Source organism: Prunus avium, chromosome 2, assembly GCF_965620075.1.
Source record: "Prunus avium chromosome 2, drPruAviu1.hap1.1, whole genome shotgun sequence".
NCBI classification, from domain to species: domain Eukaryota; kingdom Viridiplantae; phylum Streptophyta; class Magnoliopsida; order Rosales; family Rosaceae; genus Prunus; species Prunus avium.
This window is the reverse complement of record NC_142285.1, coordinates 3076412-3094750: the sequence shown is the minus strand read 5'-3', so window position 1 is coordinate 3094750 and position 18339 is coordinate 3076412. Positions and strand designations below refer to the sequence as shown.

The following is an 18339-nucleotide window of genomic DNA, read 5'->3' as shown; positions in this document are numbered from 1 at the left end:
TCTTTTTAAGTTGTTTAATGATGATCTATGATACGAATGCCTCTTACTAAGTACTTAATGATGATTGCATTCCCACCGGTTGGATACTGAGTTGATTTTGTACTTCGAAGTTCATATTTACCACTTAAATACATACAGTAATACTTCTTCTTTTCCTTGCATTTCTGCATTTTTTACACCAGAAATTTCAAGTGGAACACAACACATAAGTTCTATCTCCACAATTTCAGAGATCATTAGAATTTGCCAAGTAAACAGTATTTTTGAAATAGAATGAAGGATAATAAACTAGGACAAGATTTTAGCATAATGAGTTTGAAGATTTCTTGTAGCCGGTTGCATAGGGCGTCAAAGTCTGTACTTTCTTGTTTATGATGCACAGAAGAACTTGCAATCTGTTTTGGGTACTTCTGAGAAATGTCTCCTACATTCTCATATGTCAAGACGTTTCGGAGAGTCTACTGTTCGACAAGCAAAAGCTGCAGCAGCGTATTTGTGAGGCTTCTGCCAAATAGCTTCTTGTGTGGTTGATTGTAGATTTTGGAATATATGATCATCGGAGTCTGCTTCTTGGTTCTGTAATGAAATGAAGAATACTCAGCAAATCCTTCCTCAGGAAATCGTATCAATATACAGGATGTACTTGGATTTTTAATTCAATATTTTCTGTGTTTTTAACAAAAAGTATTTAATACAAGAGCACTCTCTAAAAGAAAAGCATAAGAAAAAGGAACAAAAATAGAGGTTGGCTTAGATGAAATGTACATATTCTTGTAACATAAGCCATGATGGACCAATAAAAAATGTAACAAATATATAAAGTTGAAAGCCTGTCATATATAATGGACATCTTTAACAACCAATCTTGCAGGTTAAAAATTTCCATCATTCCATTGATTTGTTCCGCACATCATTGCAATCTGAAACTAACTAAATCATTAACATTTCCAATCACTAGTTTCCGAATTTTTCTTAATCTTTGACCTAAAGTAAACACCCAATACCATGATGAAGTTGGATTTTTTATTTATGCAAATACGTATCACATCAGAACGTGTATAAATCGAACGTATTTATATCCATTAAATCGACGAGGTCACTCTTCTGATAAGAGATCATATTTTCATCTAGGAAGTTACCTCTGCTTATATTCATGATCATATATTGGAACAGCTTATTAGTCAATTAGTGGCTTCTAGATGGGTTTGAAAGTAGGTCGACAGTACAAAATTATCTTTTATTAGGAATATATTGGAAGTTTGAACTTAGATCATCACTTTGAATTCTTGCTTGACTCTCTTAAAGTATCGCACTGTTGCTTTGTTTCTCCATCATGAAAATGGACTAGATTGGTCTCATCTGTGATCTTTAACCTCAGAGCATCTTTACTTTTCACTTTTCCTCCCCTTCGTTTCCCTAATCATATGAAACAGTATCAAGTTAAATTTACCAAATTTATTAGCCACCTAAATCCTACTTATGTAAAATGCGGTCTAATAATTGTATGACAATCTATCACGTTCAGTTTTATAATATGAGATGATAAGCTTATCAAATGTCACATAGGTTGGGACAAAAAATTGGGGTTTTAAGCATTTTTCATATGCATAACGCATCTTTCGATTACATTAGCTAGCTAGACATGTTTATTTTTTATTTTTATGATAAGCGATAGAATATTATTGATGTGAAAAAGCTAATACAAGAAGTTTGAACTCGTATTAAGGGCAAAGGAAATTACTTGGTCACGAGTTACAATCCTCGTACAGTACATCAGAAATAAAATAAGGGGGTTCCTCGAACCAGTATAGATAACTCCCGATATGCAAGGCAAAATGCGCTAAACGATGAGCCACACTATTGGCAGTACGATGAATATTGGTAAAACCTTTCCCAGTGACTTGTGTCAACAAGCTCTTGGTATCCTCCACCACATGTTATGTTGGAATGAGAGTCCACTTATTACATTAATTATTATCGTCATAAACTCATCACTTGTCATATAATGTGGCCTAGGATGGTCCAAAATATTATCCTTTAGCATTACTCATATATTATTGGTTTAGCTACGATCATTCTATACAATCTATTTTCTTTCAAATAAATTACTAACTAGCTCTTAGTTTAACGGTATTTCTCTTTCAAATATTAAAAAGAAGCTTCAAGTTCAAAACTCCTAAAAAGTATATGTTCAAAACGGACTCACATAACCTTTCATCTAAGGCTTAATATAAACTAATTCAAACCTTGATCCTTGATGGACGCATTTTCCGGGAGCACTCTGCTGTTCAAGAAAAGGACAACACCAACAACTGCACAGAAACCAAGTTAACTTATTGCTGCAGCCAAACATTCTCTTTATTAATCACTATTTTAAATTCTGTGGACTGTAGTTGTGGCATAGCTATTGTTTGTTTCCTATTTGGAATGAATAAAACAACAGTTTAAGTACAGACAAATTGAAGACCACTAGGAAGGATTCTGGCTCAAAAAAGAAAAAACATGGTTTCAAAAAAAACTGAAAAAGACCTAGAAGAGGAATTGTGTCTTTAGCTCTTAGCATCAAGTAGAAGCAATTATATTCCTTTCCATATGTCAAGGCTTTACAGCTCACTTTTTTTCTTATTGCATGTGCCTCTCGGCCTCTCGTTTGAAATTCTGATATTTGAATAAAAAGGAAAATTAAAACAATAATCAGTTTTCTTAATTGAAAAATAATTAAAAGAGTTATTTGTTCTCTCTTTTCTCTTTTTTAAACTTGAAAACCGAAATGGTTATAAAACGGACTTGATCTGGTAACCTAACGTGTGACAATCTTTTGGCCTTGATGAGACCATTTGATTAATTTCCAAAAACTTGGGTTTATAAATTTTACAATTAATGTAAAATTCACTAGGATGTTTTATTAGTTAATTTCTCCATGTGTTCAAACAAAAATATATCCATGAATTAAATGTGTAAAAAGAAAATTACGAAATCATTACATGGGCCTAGTGATTATTACAATTTTGTTCTTTTTTCTTCTTTGAAAACAAAATCATGAGAAGAAATGCTACTTTTGGAGAGGGTAAAGGGATACCATCATCACGGATTGTTCTTCTACCAAGATGGGGAAAAACATCAAATCTTGACAAACCAACCAAATGACATTGATGGAAGTTAGCTTAAAATTCTGTTGAAAGTGAAATTTTTTTAAAAAAAATCTTGATAGAAAATGAAGATGATATATTCTATGGGATATGTGCATTCTTGGACTGCCCGTAGCAATTCAGCACATCATTCATTCAACCATATTTTGGAAAGGCTAAAAGTGCACTACTTTTATTGGAGCAAAATGTCTTGTTGAAAAGCTGAAAATATGTACTTTTTTTCCTTTAAAAAAAACTATATCATAAGACTTCAATTTTGGCGTCAATTTGCTACCTCCATCCATTTCCGTTAAACTTTTTTTTGTAGATACTTCTAAAGACACCCATGAAATATATTTAGACACCCCAATTCATACAAATTTATCTGGAAATTCCAATTGTACCCCTTTAATTTGAATAGCAAATATTCAAAAGAAAAAAAAAACAGAATCACCCTGACCAAAAAATCAATTGGTATTCAATAATACTATTCTGTAAATCACCGAAATCCCAATTACCAAATTACATTCACAGATTCTTATGTTTTGGTTGTCTTGTAGATTCATTTCGATTAAAATAAATAAATAAATATACAGTGGAGAGAATTTAGTAAGTACACGCCGTGTGAATTTTCTTGGGTACACCTATTTACTAGGTACATAGGCAGTATCCGCCGTTGGATGAATATGGCTGAACCAATCAAACATTTCTAGGCTGGAAAAGGGACCTTTTATTAATCATTTACTCTAAATTTTTTACTTGAAAATAGAATATAACAGAGATCAAACAAAATGATTACTTACTAAAGGTGCATCTCCTTTTCTTAGACTTCGGCCCTGTGAAAGTGAATCACAATCACAATTTTCTTTTCGAATTTACAAAGCACATGGTACTTTGAAACCACAAAATAATCATGGAAGAAAACATGACAATATATTACAAGTCCACTGCCATGAATAACAGGCCTAACCCATTATAAATCATTTGGGCAACCACAATTCACAGCAAATTCTTCTTTATAAACTGATACACAACTTTCGGACCCAAAAAAATAAAACTGATACAGTCGGTCATTCATTTTCGACAAAACTGAAGTCATCAGTCTAATTTTGTGTTCATACAATGAAAACACAAAGGTGGTACAATTTCATGCTCATGGCAAAAATGATACCAGATCACCAGAGAAAGCTTGAAGCAGCTCGGTAAACATTCTATGAATTTATATAAAACAAAAAAAAAAAACAAAAAATCAATGCTATCTCTAAGTACTACAAAAATAAAATGGAAAGAGTCAACAAGAAGTCCATTAATGTGCAAAGACTATATTTCACTAACTGCTTTCAAACCAACTAATTTCCTTCCAAAGTTAATTGACAGCTAGTCAAAACCCTTGAGCCAAAATCTAGAGATGCCCTTCTTGTATGCATAAAAACAAATGGTCCCGTGCGCCAAGCATAACCAGAATGAAAAAATTCCGGAACCAAACAATCAGACTCTTGGGAATCTCAGCCTTCTTAGCTTAGTCTCACATTTTGCCTTGTCTTGATCATCCGCTTAAGGGTTGCAAGCCAGAAGTTGCACTCATCCCATTCACTAGTGGTAAGAAGCACCTGATAGGAGGCATAAACAAAAGAAACAAATAGTAAAGCTCAGCCATTCATGGTGTGCCAAAATACATTAGGAGCCTAAAGTTTCCAAAAATGTACCTGGATTTGCAGGGCAGTACCGAAATCACCATTATCCAATGCCTGGCATAGCTGAACAAGCTTATCAGCAGCATTTCTAGATATGTCCCCACTGTTGAGTTTGGCAAATAATGCACCTATCTTCCTCGAATTGTCTTCTATTTCACGCTTCTTGCCAGGATTTGCACGAGAACCTCCCAACGCTTCAGATGTCTCATTGAAAAGTCTTGTTAATGTTGTGATAACGGATTTTTGTTGGGCTGTAGTGCATTATCCACAAATAAAACAAGATTGTTACACAACCACAGGTTGGAAATTCAATGTGGAAAAAAAGAACAGCCACCAAGAAGAAAACTTTTACAGTAAATAAACAGAAGGAAGGAGCAAGGGAATGCTGCAGAAAAGTAGAAAACTTTCCCAACATAAATGAAAACTACAATTACCAGGAACATTGGATGTATCAACTGTCTGTATGGTGGGTGGTGGAGCAGCTGCCGCCACGGAAGCTCGAGCCGGAGCTTGGTGAGTAGGACTAGGTGGCTGCAGTGAACCCGGATGAGACCCTTGAACAACTCCCGAATTAGTAACTGGCATAAATCCCCTTGGTGGAGGGGAGGGAGCTACAACATGTGGCTTATTTCCAGGAACTGGAGCCACTTGAGATGTCAGAGGAGCAGCAGAACCCGGCCCCGGTTGCATAGGTTGGAAAGACGGGATGGTGGTTCCCTGTTGGAAAGAAGGGATGGTGGTTCCCTGAAACACCAAGGAAAACCTTAGGATAACAGTCATGCAAAATCGTTTCTGATACTTAATTTCACATCAAATGCAGATCTACTGACAGGATACAACTGAGAACCCAATGTTGGCTGCTGATATTGCTCCACATTTTTCAGCACAGGAGGAGTTGAAGGAATGAAAGGCCTCACTGCAGGCTGAGAGGAAACAGGAGGCACAGAAAATTTCTCCTACAAGCAGACCCCATGCAAAAGTCAAATGAACCAGATCCATATTCATTAAATGTAGGAAGTGGACCAGTGACTTCTTAATAACAAAAACTGAACAAATGCTATCTTTTTACAACCAAATTAATAACTCTTGATACAAAGAGACCCTCACACAAAAAAGTACCTGTGGAACCTGAGGTGCCTGGGAAGGAAGAAACATATGGGGCTGGGATGCTGCCTGATATGGGGCAGGAGCGCCATATCCTCTTCCATACGGGGAATTACCAGGTTCCTGATAACTTTCTCCATATTGACTTCCGGGAACACCTGGTTGCAACTGTGATGGCACTGTTTCCTAACCATTTTAAGAGCAAAAAATTAATCCACATTGCAGATTTGGCAACAAACAACAAATCATAAGAAAATAAAATCACTGTGAAAAGTAACTTTATGAACACCTGATAATATGGAGAAGAGGCCCCAACCACACCAAAATTAGATTGATCGGCCCCATATACAGGCCCACTTGCTGCAGGTTGGTTTCCATATGCTGCATTCTTGGAAACATTCTCTGCAGCAATAACGCAACAAATAACATGGAGTGAAAATAAATAATGCGGGTAACAAGTAATGGGATTTTGCATTTTAAGAGATTTAACCACCAAGTTTTATGCATATTGAAACAATAACACTTTTGTCCACCTGTGATAAGATTAATTGCCGCTACCGTTAGTCAAAATTGATGGCTGCTGATCATGTCAACAAAAGTTTGAGGAAATATTGCAATTTCCAGCATAAAAAAATACAATATTAAAACACCACATCACTAACTTTTCGAACAGCACATACCAGGTTCTGTAGAAAGAGCAATACGATCCCTTAAGATAACCAGTTCAGGTGACAATTCATCAGAACCCAAGAGTTTTAGGTACTCCATTGCTGTAGTTAAAAGACCTTGACTAGCTAAAATTTCTGCGTATTTCTCAACAAGTTTGCACAAAGATGCACTAAATCGCTTTTGCCCAGAAGCCAGGGCAAGGACAATCGTCTTCTCCATTAATTCCTAAACAAAATAACAAGACTTTGTTAACCACATGGCCAAGAGGAACATGATTCAAATCCACTTTGAAAAGATTACCTGAAGAAGGTCGACGTACGATCTTCCCTCATGCTCGGTAGTCAAACACCTCGACCAAATCTCGACGGTTTTATCGATATTCCCCGCACATATATAACAAATAGTTGCCGCCAGGGTATTGCCAGCAACTATGAGTTTGGAAGCAAGTGTATCACAAAGCACAGTCCATTCATCTCTTGATGCAAACTGTTGATTCATGCAAAAAGGGATCACAAAAATCAATTAAAAGATGCAGCAGTTTCAAAGTTAACTTGCTCATGATACAGATATTAAGAGTACAGTTTACGATGATTAATACATAAAATAACCAAACACACTACTATGGTACAAATGTTGTAAATTTTTTGCAACTTCAACTCCGCCATTTATAATGCACAATTTATGAGAATCAATTTAACGAAAAAAATGTAATCAAAGACACAAAGTGTCATGGTCTTATTTTGATTTCAGGAGTTGGGAAACTTACACTACAGAGAAGAGCAAGTGTTTCTTTCCAGAATTTTAGGGGTCTGGTATTAACAAGGCTCAACAGATCATTGCTCACCATCGCAGAAACAATCTGAAAGTAGGAATGAGCCAGGTTACAACCCTTCAATTTCAACATAATTATGGCAAAATCATAAGACATATTATAATCAATCGTTAACATCTTTTCATCCAGATTCATATATTATCAAATATGAAACAAGAAGTGCTTCACTGGAAACAAGTGGACTTTACATACCTTAAGGTAAGGTGAATGGCTCATTTTAAGATATTGATCCCGTGTGCTCTCCCACAACGAAGCACCACCAGCATGAGCAATAACTAGAGCATCAGCCATTTTATTTGCTGAAATGCATTTTGCAACAGCGCCCTTATAATCTCCGACAACTAAAGCATGTTGAACAGATTCATCAAATGATGGGTCAGCACTCTCCTCCAGTCCATCAGGCTCTTGCTGCATTTCATTTGCAACAGGAACTGTATCCCCCTCAGAAAATTTGTCACCAGATGTTGATACAGGAGTATCAGCTTTTGGGCTAGGAAGATTGTTAAAGAAATCTTCTCCATTATCAGTAGGAAAGATGGTCGCTTCCTTATCACTCCCCAGGCCCACTTTATCAGATGTAGTATCCTCAAGCCCAAGCGCATTGACTTCCTGTGATAGATCATCTGGAACACTTTCGTTTGTTTCCTCGGGTATACTGAACCCTAGATGAGTGATCAGCTTTGTCCTTGCAGTCCCATCATCTTCAAGCATAACCCTTAATAAGCCCCATGTTTCCTGGTCATCCTCAGATCTGTCAAAAAAATCATCCAAACAGAAGCAAGAGAGAATGTTAACCAGGATAAAATAGAATCAATTTCAAGAGATGTTAACGCTCTCGAAGCTCATAAAAAAAACTATTTCTTGTCGTAAATAACATACTCAGACTCCTGTGATTTCTTCTCACATAAAGCCCGAAGTAAAGACTTTTCCCCATTTTGTATTGCAGCTTCAAATTCAGATGAGCGATTCACCAAACTATGCTCAGTAACCAAGCTGTGTACATAAACCTGGATAAAAGAAGGAAAATGAATTATAAAATGCATCATAACAGAAGACACAGGGAGCATGCCAACAAAGCATACCTCCGAAACACCAGACGAAGCACCTGCAAGATGAAAGGACACAATTTTGCCTCCAAAGCCAAAAGATGCACCAACTGGCCGCTTATACCATTTTGGAGCTCTCAGAGGTCCTGCATAGAGAGGATAAAACATGAAATTTTCCAATAACGCGCATCTCTCCAAAATTAGCAATTTTTATTCATATGAAATATTCCCAAATTGGCAATTAATGCAAGTAAGAAAGAGGAAAAGTAGAAAAACTCCCACACCCACCAAAGAAAAGAAGGCAAGAATCGAAAGTAGTACAAGTTATTATTGGTTTATTGGAAAAACAACTAATTTTTTTATCTTCTAAATGATTCAAAAGAATTATATATCTTAGATAATGATTCCATTCAAATTCTTACAACTTGAAGGAAGGGTTTTCAGAAACCTAGAGCTAATACAATGATGCAATCTAGAAAAAACTAGGAAGGGTTTTCAAACACACCCCTTCTGCATTCATTTTCCGACTTAACCTACCATCTAGAAAAAACTGTAACAAAAATTAAAATTTTTTTAAAAAAAGGCACAAAAGCTGAGCCCAAGCAAAAAGATATCTGAGTGGAGGAAGGAGAAAATCTCTATCCTAAACACAACGCCTCTAATCTTCACTATTTCAAAAAACTAAGGATTCTCCTATTTGTACAAAGAAAACCTATTCCGACCCCAAACATCAAAGAATCAACATTAATTATTGCTGCACGAAAAAGTGATTGCGGGCAAAGAAACAAAGTAAGAAAGGCAAAAAACAACAAATCAAGTACTGTTGTTAGTGCTTCATTTAAAAAATAAAATAAAACAAACACTGTTGTTAGTGGCAAAAATAAATAAATAACTTGTCAATGCAATGGTTCCTAATTGTGCATTACCGCCACCAAAATCACTCTCCCCAACTCCATATCTACTGCAACCCTGTAAAAGAAAAAAAAACATTTAACCATGATTAATTACATTGCATAGCTTAGATACAGGCACGCACACATGCATATTTGTGCAGATTATACCTCCAATATACTTAAAACAAATTGTAAAATAACAGGAGTACATGTACCTAATGCTTCAAACAAATTTTGATTTTCGGTGTGATAATGCAGTAACAGTTGTTAACCATAAAATCTTGTTGCACATATGCAATAATCAACAATCATTCATTGTACCATTAACCATTCACCAAATATTGTTCAACATTTCACACTTGGAATTTAGTAATCTACATTCCATGACGTCCCGCACTACTCATAAGGTAAAATATTTCAGGTATATGATAAGAACCCAAGCATACCTCAATATTGTAAATTCCAATTTTTCCATCAAATGAAGATGCTGATATCACTCCAGGTACTTTTGGATACCAATGTACATCAAAATTCCAGTTGGTGCCTCCTGGCACTTCACAGACAATCTGGACCAATTTAGAATAAAAAACATCAGTCAGAAAATGGTAGTGCAAATTAAACTGAAACCAACAGGAGAGGAAAAAACAAAGTGTAGACAAGGTGCAGTACAAAAATTATTGGCCTCATTGAAGAACAGCTAAAGACCATACCTCTGCAGAAACTGTGTCCCAGCAAATAGTTCGATTATCCTTGGCACATGTAAGCAGATAAGAACTGTCATTGGGACACCAAGACATTGCAATTACACCTGGGGTAAGATGTGGACGTCAAATAATCATAAGAGTTTACAATTAACTTCCAATCGTAATCATATCAGCGAAAAAGTATCCAACAATAATAATCACTGCAAACTGGGTGCACGTTCAACTACAAACATCATGCGTTGGACACAAAAATTCCTAAAAGCAGAAATAGAAACAAAAGCTATAAAAATACACACAGAAGAAATCGCATCCCCCATAATTCTTTTAATTGCATCATTTAACAAATTCTCTAAGCTGTAACAAAAAAAGCCACTAAGCAAGTATATTTACGCATATAGGTGGTATCTCAATTGCACTCTGAAGATCTTGGTGCTTTCTCCCGCCCCCACTTTCGCAAAAAAATGACCAACAATAACCAAAATGGGGCAATCTATGTAATATGGCAATTGGAAAAGATAATTCAAGTAGACTAGCATATTGAGGCTTCAATAAATGAATTGAATCTGACAAGCCCTCAGTTTCATAATTCCTTCCAGGGTCACAATAGCCTCATTTGTCTTTTCATTTTTTAATGCACTTTAATTCCAGACCCCAACGGAAAGGGCTGAATATCTCAACAAATATCAAGTTGCAAAGAATGATTTTAACAGCTCACCTCTGATATCTGTTCCTACGTCAAGTAATTCAAACTTCAACAACAATGAAAATTAGCACTAGGGTTTAAAAAATGGTTTATTAAACCACAGCAAAACAGAAATTCCAATTATATAACATGAATCCTGTAAAAATAAATTATAACATCCTTAAACTACTGCCAAACAAAAAGAAAGAAATAATCATGAATAACTGGTATAGATAAATCATTTTGCATGTGGTGTTACCTTTTGTGTGCCCCACAAACTCTTTAACTGGTGACATTACATTACGCATATCCCAGAGCTGCATGAACTGAGAAGTTAACACATTTGACCACAAAAGAAATAAAATAGCATCTGCAAAGTTATTACCCTCAGAGCAGGTGAACCATCTTCATCTGATGCAACAACAAGCTGAGTGGCAATATCAGGATTCCACTGCAAAACAGAGCACCGTCTTCTAACTGAATCTGTAAAACTGCCAGTCAAAGGAGGTCAAGTTAGGTAATGGAAGTGGGCATTCCAGATAACCATTGAGATTTTAAAATACTAGTTCACAGTAGAAAACAAACAAAGTACCTTATCACTGGCTTTTGCTTTTTTAGGTCCCAAATCACTGAAAAATATAAAATATTAAAGTCTCAAATTAGATAAAATGAGTCGAGAAAGATAACTTCAAGAGTAAAGAATATTCCTCACCAGTTGAACCGTTATATGAAGTGGATGCTAATATATGTTGGACCTTGCTATTCCAAGATAAAAATGAAACCTCACCCTGGGCAGCAGAACCACTACCCTGCATAAAGATCTCACAATTTGGATCAGATGAAGTCCATCTAGATTTAATATATTCATGACTAGAGAAAATCCGAAAGAAAAAGTCATTTCAAGCAAAGATGGACAGAAAGAGGGGTCTAATTACAGACTTCTGTTAAAACCTGAGGAATGCAGTCACAATAGAGATATGCCTCCATAAGTTATGAGAATAATTTGAAGAAAAGGACTAGCATCCTTTCCAATTGTCCACTTCTCTTGGCTTATTATGATTGTATATTGCATTCTACATCCAACTTGCTTCTCATTCTTTGTCATGTAAATTGTAAAAACTAGTATTTTTATTACTTTTTTCTACCAATCACAGATATATTAAATGTACATACATGCGTACAAGTCAAAAGTCAAAAGCGGTAGTTCAAAGTATATACAACTGCATTTCATGTAGACTGTAAAAGTGAAGCATGGCAATTAAACTAAAGGTTCTAAAGCAGGGATGAACTAAAAACCTGAATGGCCAAAGAGAATTAATTACAACAAAAATTGAGGATAAACCATACAACACAGACTATTGGGAAACGTATGCAATCTACTTCCGATTAACTTAAAACAACTAATAACCACAAACCTTGAGAGGTGGAAAATGAGATGGCTCTGCAGGATTGGCCAAGTCCCAGATGCAAATTTCACCATCATCAGCCCCAGATGCAAGTAAATTTGGTGCAATGGCATTAAATTCAAGACCAAGCACCTGGAATTAAATAACAAAACTAAAACTTTAGAGTTTGAGAAAATATCCTATCCAATCATCAGATTCCGAAGCATTGAAAGAACCAGCAAAAAGACATGCATGCTGAAAAAGAAGAAAACTTACAGGCCCTTTATGTCTTGTGAGATGCCCAACCGAAGCACTTACACCTGCCTCAGGACTAAGGATAAGAAATAATAAAAACTAAGGCCTTTCTGAAGAAAACCAAAAATACTTTCTCAAATATAAAAGAAAATGTTTCACAAAACTAGGTGGCAGAAATAACCATTAATATTTTCTTATGTGTGATATTCAAAAAACAACTAAAAGTAACAGGAGTTTTGAGTCAAATAACAAATTATTCAAGTAAATATACACTGCTAAAAACTACACACAAATAAAAAAATAACTGAAAATACTCAAAAGCAGGTCTTCTATGCCCAAGCAATAATCATTTTTATATCCCATATTAATCACTTCCATGCACATCCTATTAAAATTCAAGGGCTGCTCCACAATAATTTGCATGAATGAATAAATGAAATTATAAAACAAATATGCATAAAATCATTTGGGTTTTGGTTCTTATCCATAAGGATTTGTTTGCTTCACCAATATCATCTTAGAAACTACTTCCTTCTAGAATCTTGAAAAACCTTCAAGAAACCACCAACTTCAAAGAAATATTGATTTATCATCAGTGGAGTAGACACGAGACATCATTCCGGATCTATCTTAATGGCAACCAATTTGTTGCCAAGACCTTAAAATTTTCACTTATTTTATCAAGAAAATAATCAAATCGAAGTATTTAACCAGCACCTCGACTTGGTTATAACTTATTTCAAGTGTATTAAACCCATTTGTCCTCCCTAGAAGCCAAGCATACTGTTAACAGTATACAGGGAACCAAATTTTACCTAAAGCGTGAATTTGAACTGAGTATCATAACGTACAATTAATGTAATCCGTTGGTTTATCAGAAATCAGAAACCATGACTCTCATATACCCTTTATTTCCTTCCACCTTATTTATAGAAATCAACTCTGCAAAAGTTACCCTTCATAGAAATCATGAAAATCCCAATTCACATTTATCTACATTTGGATTCCCATTAGCCGAAACTATCATTTCACTCCAATAATAATAATAAACTGGATAAAAAGAAACCAAATCCAAATGAGATTCAATCACCATACAACAGTAAACAGCAATTTCCAGTCTCTTTAACCCCAATTTCCCGTCACCCCAATCAGACTATTACTCAGATCAGAGTCAAACACCCATAAACTATAGAATTTACAAATTATCAACTTCCCCGCATTTTCCGAACATCCAAGAAAACCCTACCGTCCACAAACGTAATTCAATTCAATTCAATTCCAAACCGAATCAAAAAGAAAACGCCAAATTCAAAGAGAATTACCGGATCAGAGTTTGTGGGTTCCAGATATCAATAGTCCCATCGACAAGTCCACCAGCAATGAGCCCTAGCCCGAACTCCTGAGACCCCGATCCAGTAGGCCTGGCCCACGACAGCCTGTTGAATTTCTCAGAGCTCGTGGACTCACCCACTACAGGGAGATCACGATCGTCGGACTGAAAATCAAGCTTAAAGATCTCAATGTTGGCGGAGGAGCTGAACGACAGATCCACTGCTCCCGCCATCGTCCCCGCCGCCATGTACGGCGCGTCGGGGGCAAGCGCCACCGATGCCGATCGATTCACCCCTTTTATACACGCCATAGCTCGAAAATTGAATTGACCCCAACCCCAACTCAATCTTTATCGGAAACGGAAGAATTGGGGGATTTGAGAGAGAAAGGGCACCGGATCTGAGAGAATTTGGGGATTTTATTGGGAATTGGAAGAATTTTATTCTTGTCTGTGCTTCCCCTTTTCGAATTTACGGTTTGGTTTTGAATGTGATCTGTGTGTGAATTTTTTATACGAGAACGAAAGTGAAAGATGACACTGGCTTCTTTCTTCTGTGTTGTTGGGGCTTCTCTCTCTCTCTGTGAAATGTGAGGGAGAGTGCGTGCGTGTGTTTTTGTGTTCGATATTTGGCAATCGTTGGCGTTACGAGATGGTAGTGTAGCGGGTTTTGGTTTCTCAATCCTCTGCGGTCGGGTCCAGTGAGCCTGATTTTGTATTTTGTGCTGTTGATGATTGTACGTTGTGATTCGCCGCGTTTGGAAGGAGTGAGGAGTGTTTTGTGTACAATTGGGAGGAGCGTGGTTTAGGAGGTGAGGGAGGAGCGTGGTTTAGGAGGTGAGGGAGGTGTATATGCGGTTGTAGAGGATGATCAAATAAATTACTCTGTTTTTAGTATGGCAAACCAATGAGATGTCGCCACGTGTTATTTCTCTGAAACTTTGTTTTCTCTTTTTTTGTTGTGTTTTAAATTCTGGACCAAGGGTCCCCTAAAGGCTAGTTGATAGAAGTCATTGGGCCAACATCAAGATTTGTTATTTCTTTGAGGGGGTTCATTCTACACCCAAGAATTTGCTCTAAACATCCAGACTCCAATTATTCTTCCAGAAATAAGTTTTACCCTTTGCAAATTCACTTAAAATTAACAATAAAATAATTTTTAAGAACATTAAAGTAATAAAAATTAAATTAATGAAAGTTTTAAATTAATTTGTTTATTTCGTATTCTGCAATTGTCTTCTTTCGTATATGGTTCCCATTTCTCATGTGATTATGTCCAAAAGTCCAATGTATAGCAACTATATTTAGGGCTTAACATGGATGGGGTATGTGATAAAACTTATGAGGGATGCGGGCCTTGGGCCTTGGGCCGTGATTTCAAGACTCAACTCGCATTGAGGACTATCTTTCTAATTTTGAGACTCAACTCACATTGAAGACTATCTTGTTTTTTGACACACTAGGGGAAGGGCAGTTTGAACACAGATTCAAGTGCTGCTTTTAACCACTCGAGCTACAAACCATTGCGCATTGAGGACTACATTTGTTGTGAATAAATAAAATCTAAAGTTAAACTTAGTTGTAGGATAGGAAATCAAAAAACCACGTTGTAATAAGAATCTTTTGAGATCAAGCTTGCCCACGAAGTTGTATTTGCACTTAACTACTCTAATAGAACTTCAAAATAAAAATAATAATTTTAAAAAAAGATTTTTAGCCATTTTGCCCCTGAACTATTAGGCAATTCGAACTTACCCCTGAATTATTTCGGCTGCTGATTTAGTCCATCTACTCATTTAAAATAGCCAATGTAGGACTTGCAGTTAGATTTCTGTCTAAATAGTGATGTGGGGGCCATATGATTCGTTTGTTGAGGGCATTATAGTCATTCTAGGTGATGACTTTGCATTTCTATTTATTGTTTAAAATAAACCATAAAAAAAATTCTTCAACCACCCTCATCCCCAACCGGCCATGCTCCAACTCTTCTAGCGAAAACAAATCGTCAACACCCACAACCACCTCTCCTTCTGACACACGCAACCACCCCCCCCCCCCCCCCCCCAACACCTCATACCCCATCACCAATTTAATTTTTGCACCCCAACCCCGATGACTCCTCCGCCAGCAAAAACCCCACAATCACCTCCACCTCTTCCACCCCACCCCACATAACTCTAGCCCACCCATGTTCAATCTTTTTTTTATTTTTATTTTACAATACCTCCTACAAACCTCTCTACACATAAAACTCATATTACAGGGAGGGTGGGGCTAGAACCAAGACATAAAATATTGGGGGTAGGAGTGGGTGTGGTGAGAAATTGCAGGGACAATGAAGAAGGGAGGGTGGGGTCTTCCAAATGGGGAGTGGTGGCTAGGTATGAAGAAGATTGGTGTGGGTTGTTCGCACCACTTTGCAAAACCCAAGGGAGGTGTCTTATAGTAGTGTAGCTCGGAAGTCCGAGTGTCGTATCCACAGAGAGCAGTGTAAAGAAAATAACAGAGATGAAAAAGAACAAGTGTGATTGAGAGGTTGATTTATGCAAGATTTGATTTAGAGAAAATTTAATTGATTAAAACACTAAGGCATTGGGGTTCCACTTTTAACATAAGCATGCAACTCTTAATAATTTGATCCACAAAATATTTTCCATTGTAGTTGTTCAAAAATAATTAAAGCTCTTTTTAATTTCCTTTAGAAGTATTCTAAGCATAACTTGTACCATTGGCAACAAACTATCAAAAAATAAACTTCATCGAAATTCTATTAATCTTTAGTAATTCTCTTCTCTTTTAAAAGCATGAAAGTTTTTACTACACAATGGGAAAAACATGATTGAACCCATGAAATAGATTATCAAACATTCATCAATTAATTAAAAAGAAAACTACAAATTCCATTTGAACAAAAACTACAAATTCACATTAAAGCTTAAGTTTGGATCAAACTAATAACAATTACACACTCATATTAAAAGCTTTCCCCCTAGCCTTAGCTAGGGAGTTAGTTCCCCATAAAATAAAACTAAAACAGAAATTTAGAACTAGAAGAATTGGAGGAAGGAGAGAGAGCTCAAGAGAAGATTGTGAGCTTGGTGTGGTTTGAAGGCTTGTAGAGCTTCCTATTTATAGCCTTAAATCTCAACAACTAGGGAAATATTAAAATCTAAAATTCTCATCTCATTCAATGCACAACCGTAACCCTCATCTTAATATTTCTTCTTTTCTTCAATTGTTGCTCCACTTCTACTTGCTTTTGTTATTCAATCCTTTTTTTTTGGTTAAGTGTTGCACCTCTTATCATCATCCTTCATTTCATTTGCTTAACTCACAATTTTAATAGTTCATGATTCCACATCTTCAAGCCACCATCTTGTTTGTTGCTTCATCCACTCCATGCATGAATTGAATATGTCTTTCACTTGCCATCAAACCAATTGCCAATTTGCTTCCTTTATTTATTTCATAGTGTTGATGACTCCATTCTCCAAGTTCTTCATCTTTTTGTTTCATTGGTTGTTGCATCCATTTGCCTACTAGCATCCAATGATCTTCTTCAACCTTAAGATGAAATCATCATCAATTATGTAATGGGTATGTAAGCAAGTGCAAAAGTGAAAAACAAACCTAATTAACTAAAATTGTAAGAAAATCAATTACTAACAAATATATTTAGGGATAATAAATGTGATAGTTTATGTGCTCATCAAATACCCCCAAACCTATAATTTGCTAGTCCTCGAGCAAACTAAAATTAAAAACTAAGCATAAATGAAAACTAACTAAGCCACTTTCGTAGGGATCTCGATTGCATTTAGCGCATGCAATAAGCCTTTAAACCCCTAGGTTGCCCTAGTGGACGAGTTGTAGTCTCGTGAGGGTTTACAGGGATGATACCCACAAACATCTAAAATTTTAAGTAACTCTCCTGCCAAATCATCATCAAGAATGTCAAAGCTCAAAAACCAAGATTCTCAATTCATGAACAAATTTAAAAGAGCGAACACAAATCCAAAACTTTAAGTTCTCCCAGTCTAAAGTCAAAGTCATTTATCACCAATAATAAACTTTTCATTTGCTTTCTTTGGTGTGAAGTGAACTAACACAATTGAGAAGACAAAAATTCAATCATAATCACACCATCCTTGCTATCTTAGATTTTTTTTATAAAAATAAAAATAAATATATACATGCTATTATGTGGACTGTGCAATGTTTAGCTCCCTTAAGCTTTCTAATTAACCCATGTAGCAAGTGTTAGGCCAATGACTCTCAAACACAAAGGCTTTAAGGCATTAGGTGTTGAAACACCCCGATGAGCTTAATAACTCGAGTTAAAAAGGCTACAAAGCTAAACAAGTCACACATGCATTTTTTTTATTTTTTATTTTTTTAAGAACTTCACGGTTTGACGCGAACACTCACTACTGATTAGGCAAGAGGCCCGGTTACTAAGTGAAAGTTCTCTTTTTATTTTTTTATTTTTTTTAATTTAATTTTTTTAAGACAACAAAGATAAATACAATCAATCTCAAACTCTATCTTCTCAAGCGCATTAGTGTGAGTGTGAATTTTTCAAAGCCTAGCTTATAAATAATTCATTAAGTAGATATA

The 18339-nt window shown here is 36.0% G+C and overlaps 1 protein-coding gene across 2 annotated transcripts; it reads right to left on the bottom strand.

Annotated features, from left to right (window-relative positions):
* Positions 1-4180: 4180 nt before the first annotated feature.
* Positions 4181-14361, bottom strand: LOC110772325 (transducin family protein / WD-40 repeat family protein). Of its 2 annotated transcripts, none has more exons than XM_021976757.2 (22): positions 13715-14361; positions 12414-12468; positions 12168-12290; positions 11465-11561; positions 11345-11381; positions 11138-11243; positions 11012-11069; positions 10077-10174; positions 9813-9932; positions 9400-9442; positions 8510-8619; positions 8307-8434; positions 7620-8178; positions 7362-7454; positions 6896-7081; positions 6607-6820; positions 6216-6328; positions 5942-6112; positions 5653-5778; positions 5257-5566; positions 4835-5073; positions 4181-4738 (listed from the first exon to the last, which is right to left on the bottom strand). In XM_021976757.2, the coding sequence occupies exons 1-22, from the start codon at positions 14032-14034 to the stop codon at positions 4643-4645; spliced, it is 3402 nt and encodes a 1133-aa protein (XP_021832449.2). In that variant the 5' UTR covers positions 14035-14361; the 3' UTR covers positions 4181-4642. The 2 variants fall into 2 exon arrangements, with proteins under 2 accessions (XP_021832449.2, XP_088104394.1); XM_088248268.1 differs by having other exon boundaries at positions 5257-5539.
* Positions 14362-18339: the final 3978 nt, after the last annotated feature.

Bases quoted from the DNA above. Each gene is read 5' to 3' on its own strand.
- LOC110772325 (XM_021976757.2), bottom strand. From the start codon at position 14,034: ATGGCGTGTATAAAAGGGGTGAATCGATCGGCATCGGTGGCGCTTGCC. The intron at 8,435-8,509 runs GTATGCTTTGTT...TCTTTTATCCAG, and splicing joins CTTCGTCTGGTGTTTCGGAG to GTTTATGTACACAGCTTGGT. The intron at 5,567-5,652 runs GTCAGTAGATCT...TTGGTGTTTCAG, and splicing joins TGGGTTCTCAGTTGTATCCT to GGAACCACCATCCCTTCTTT.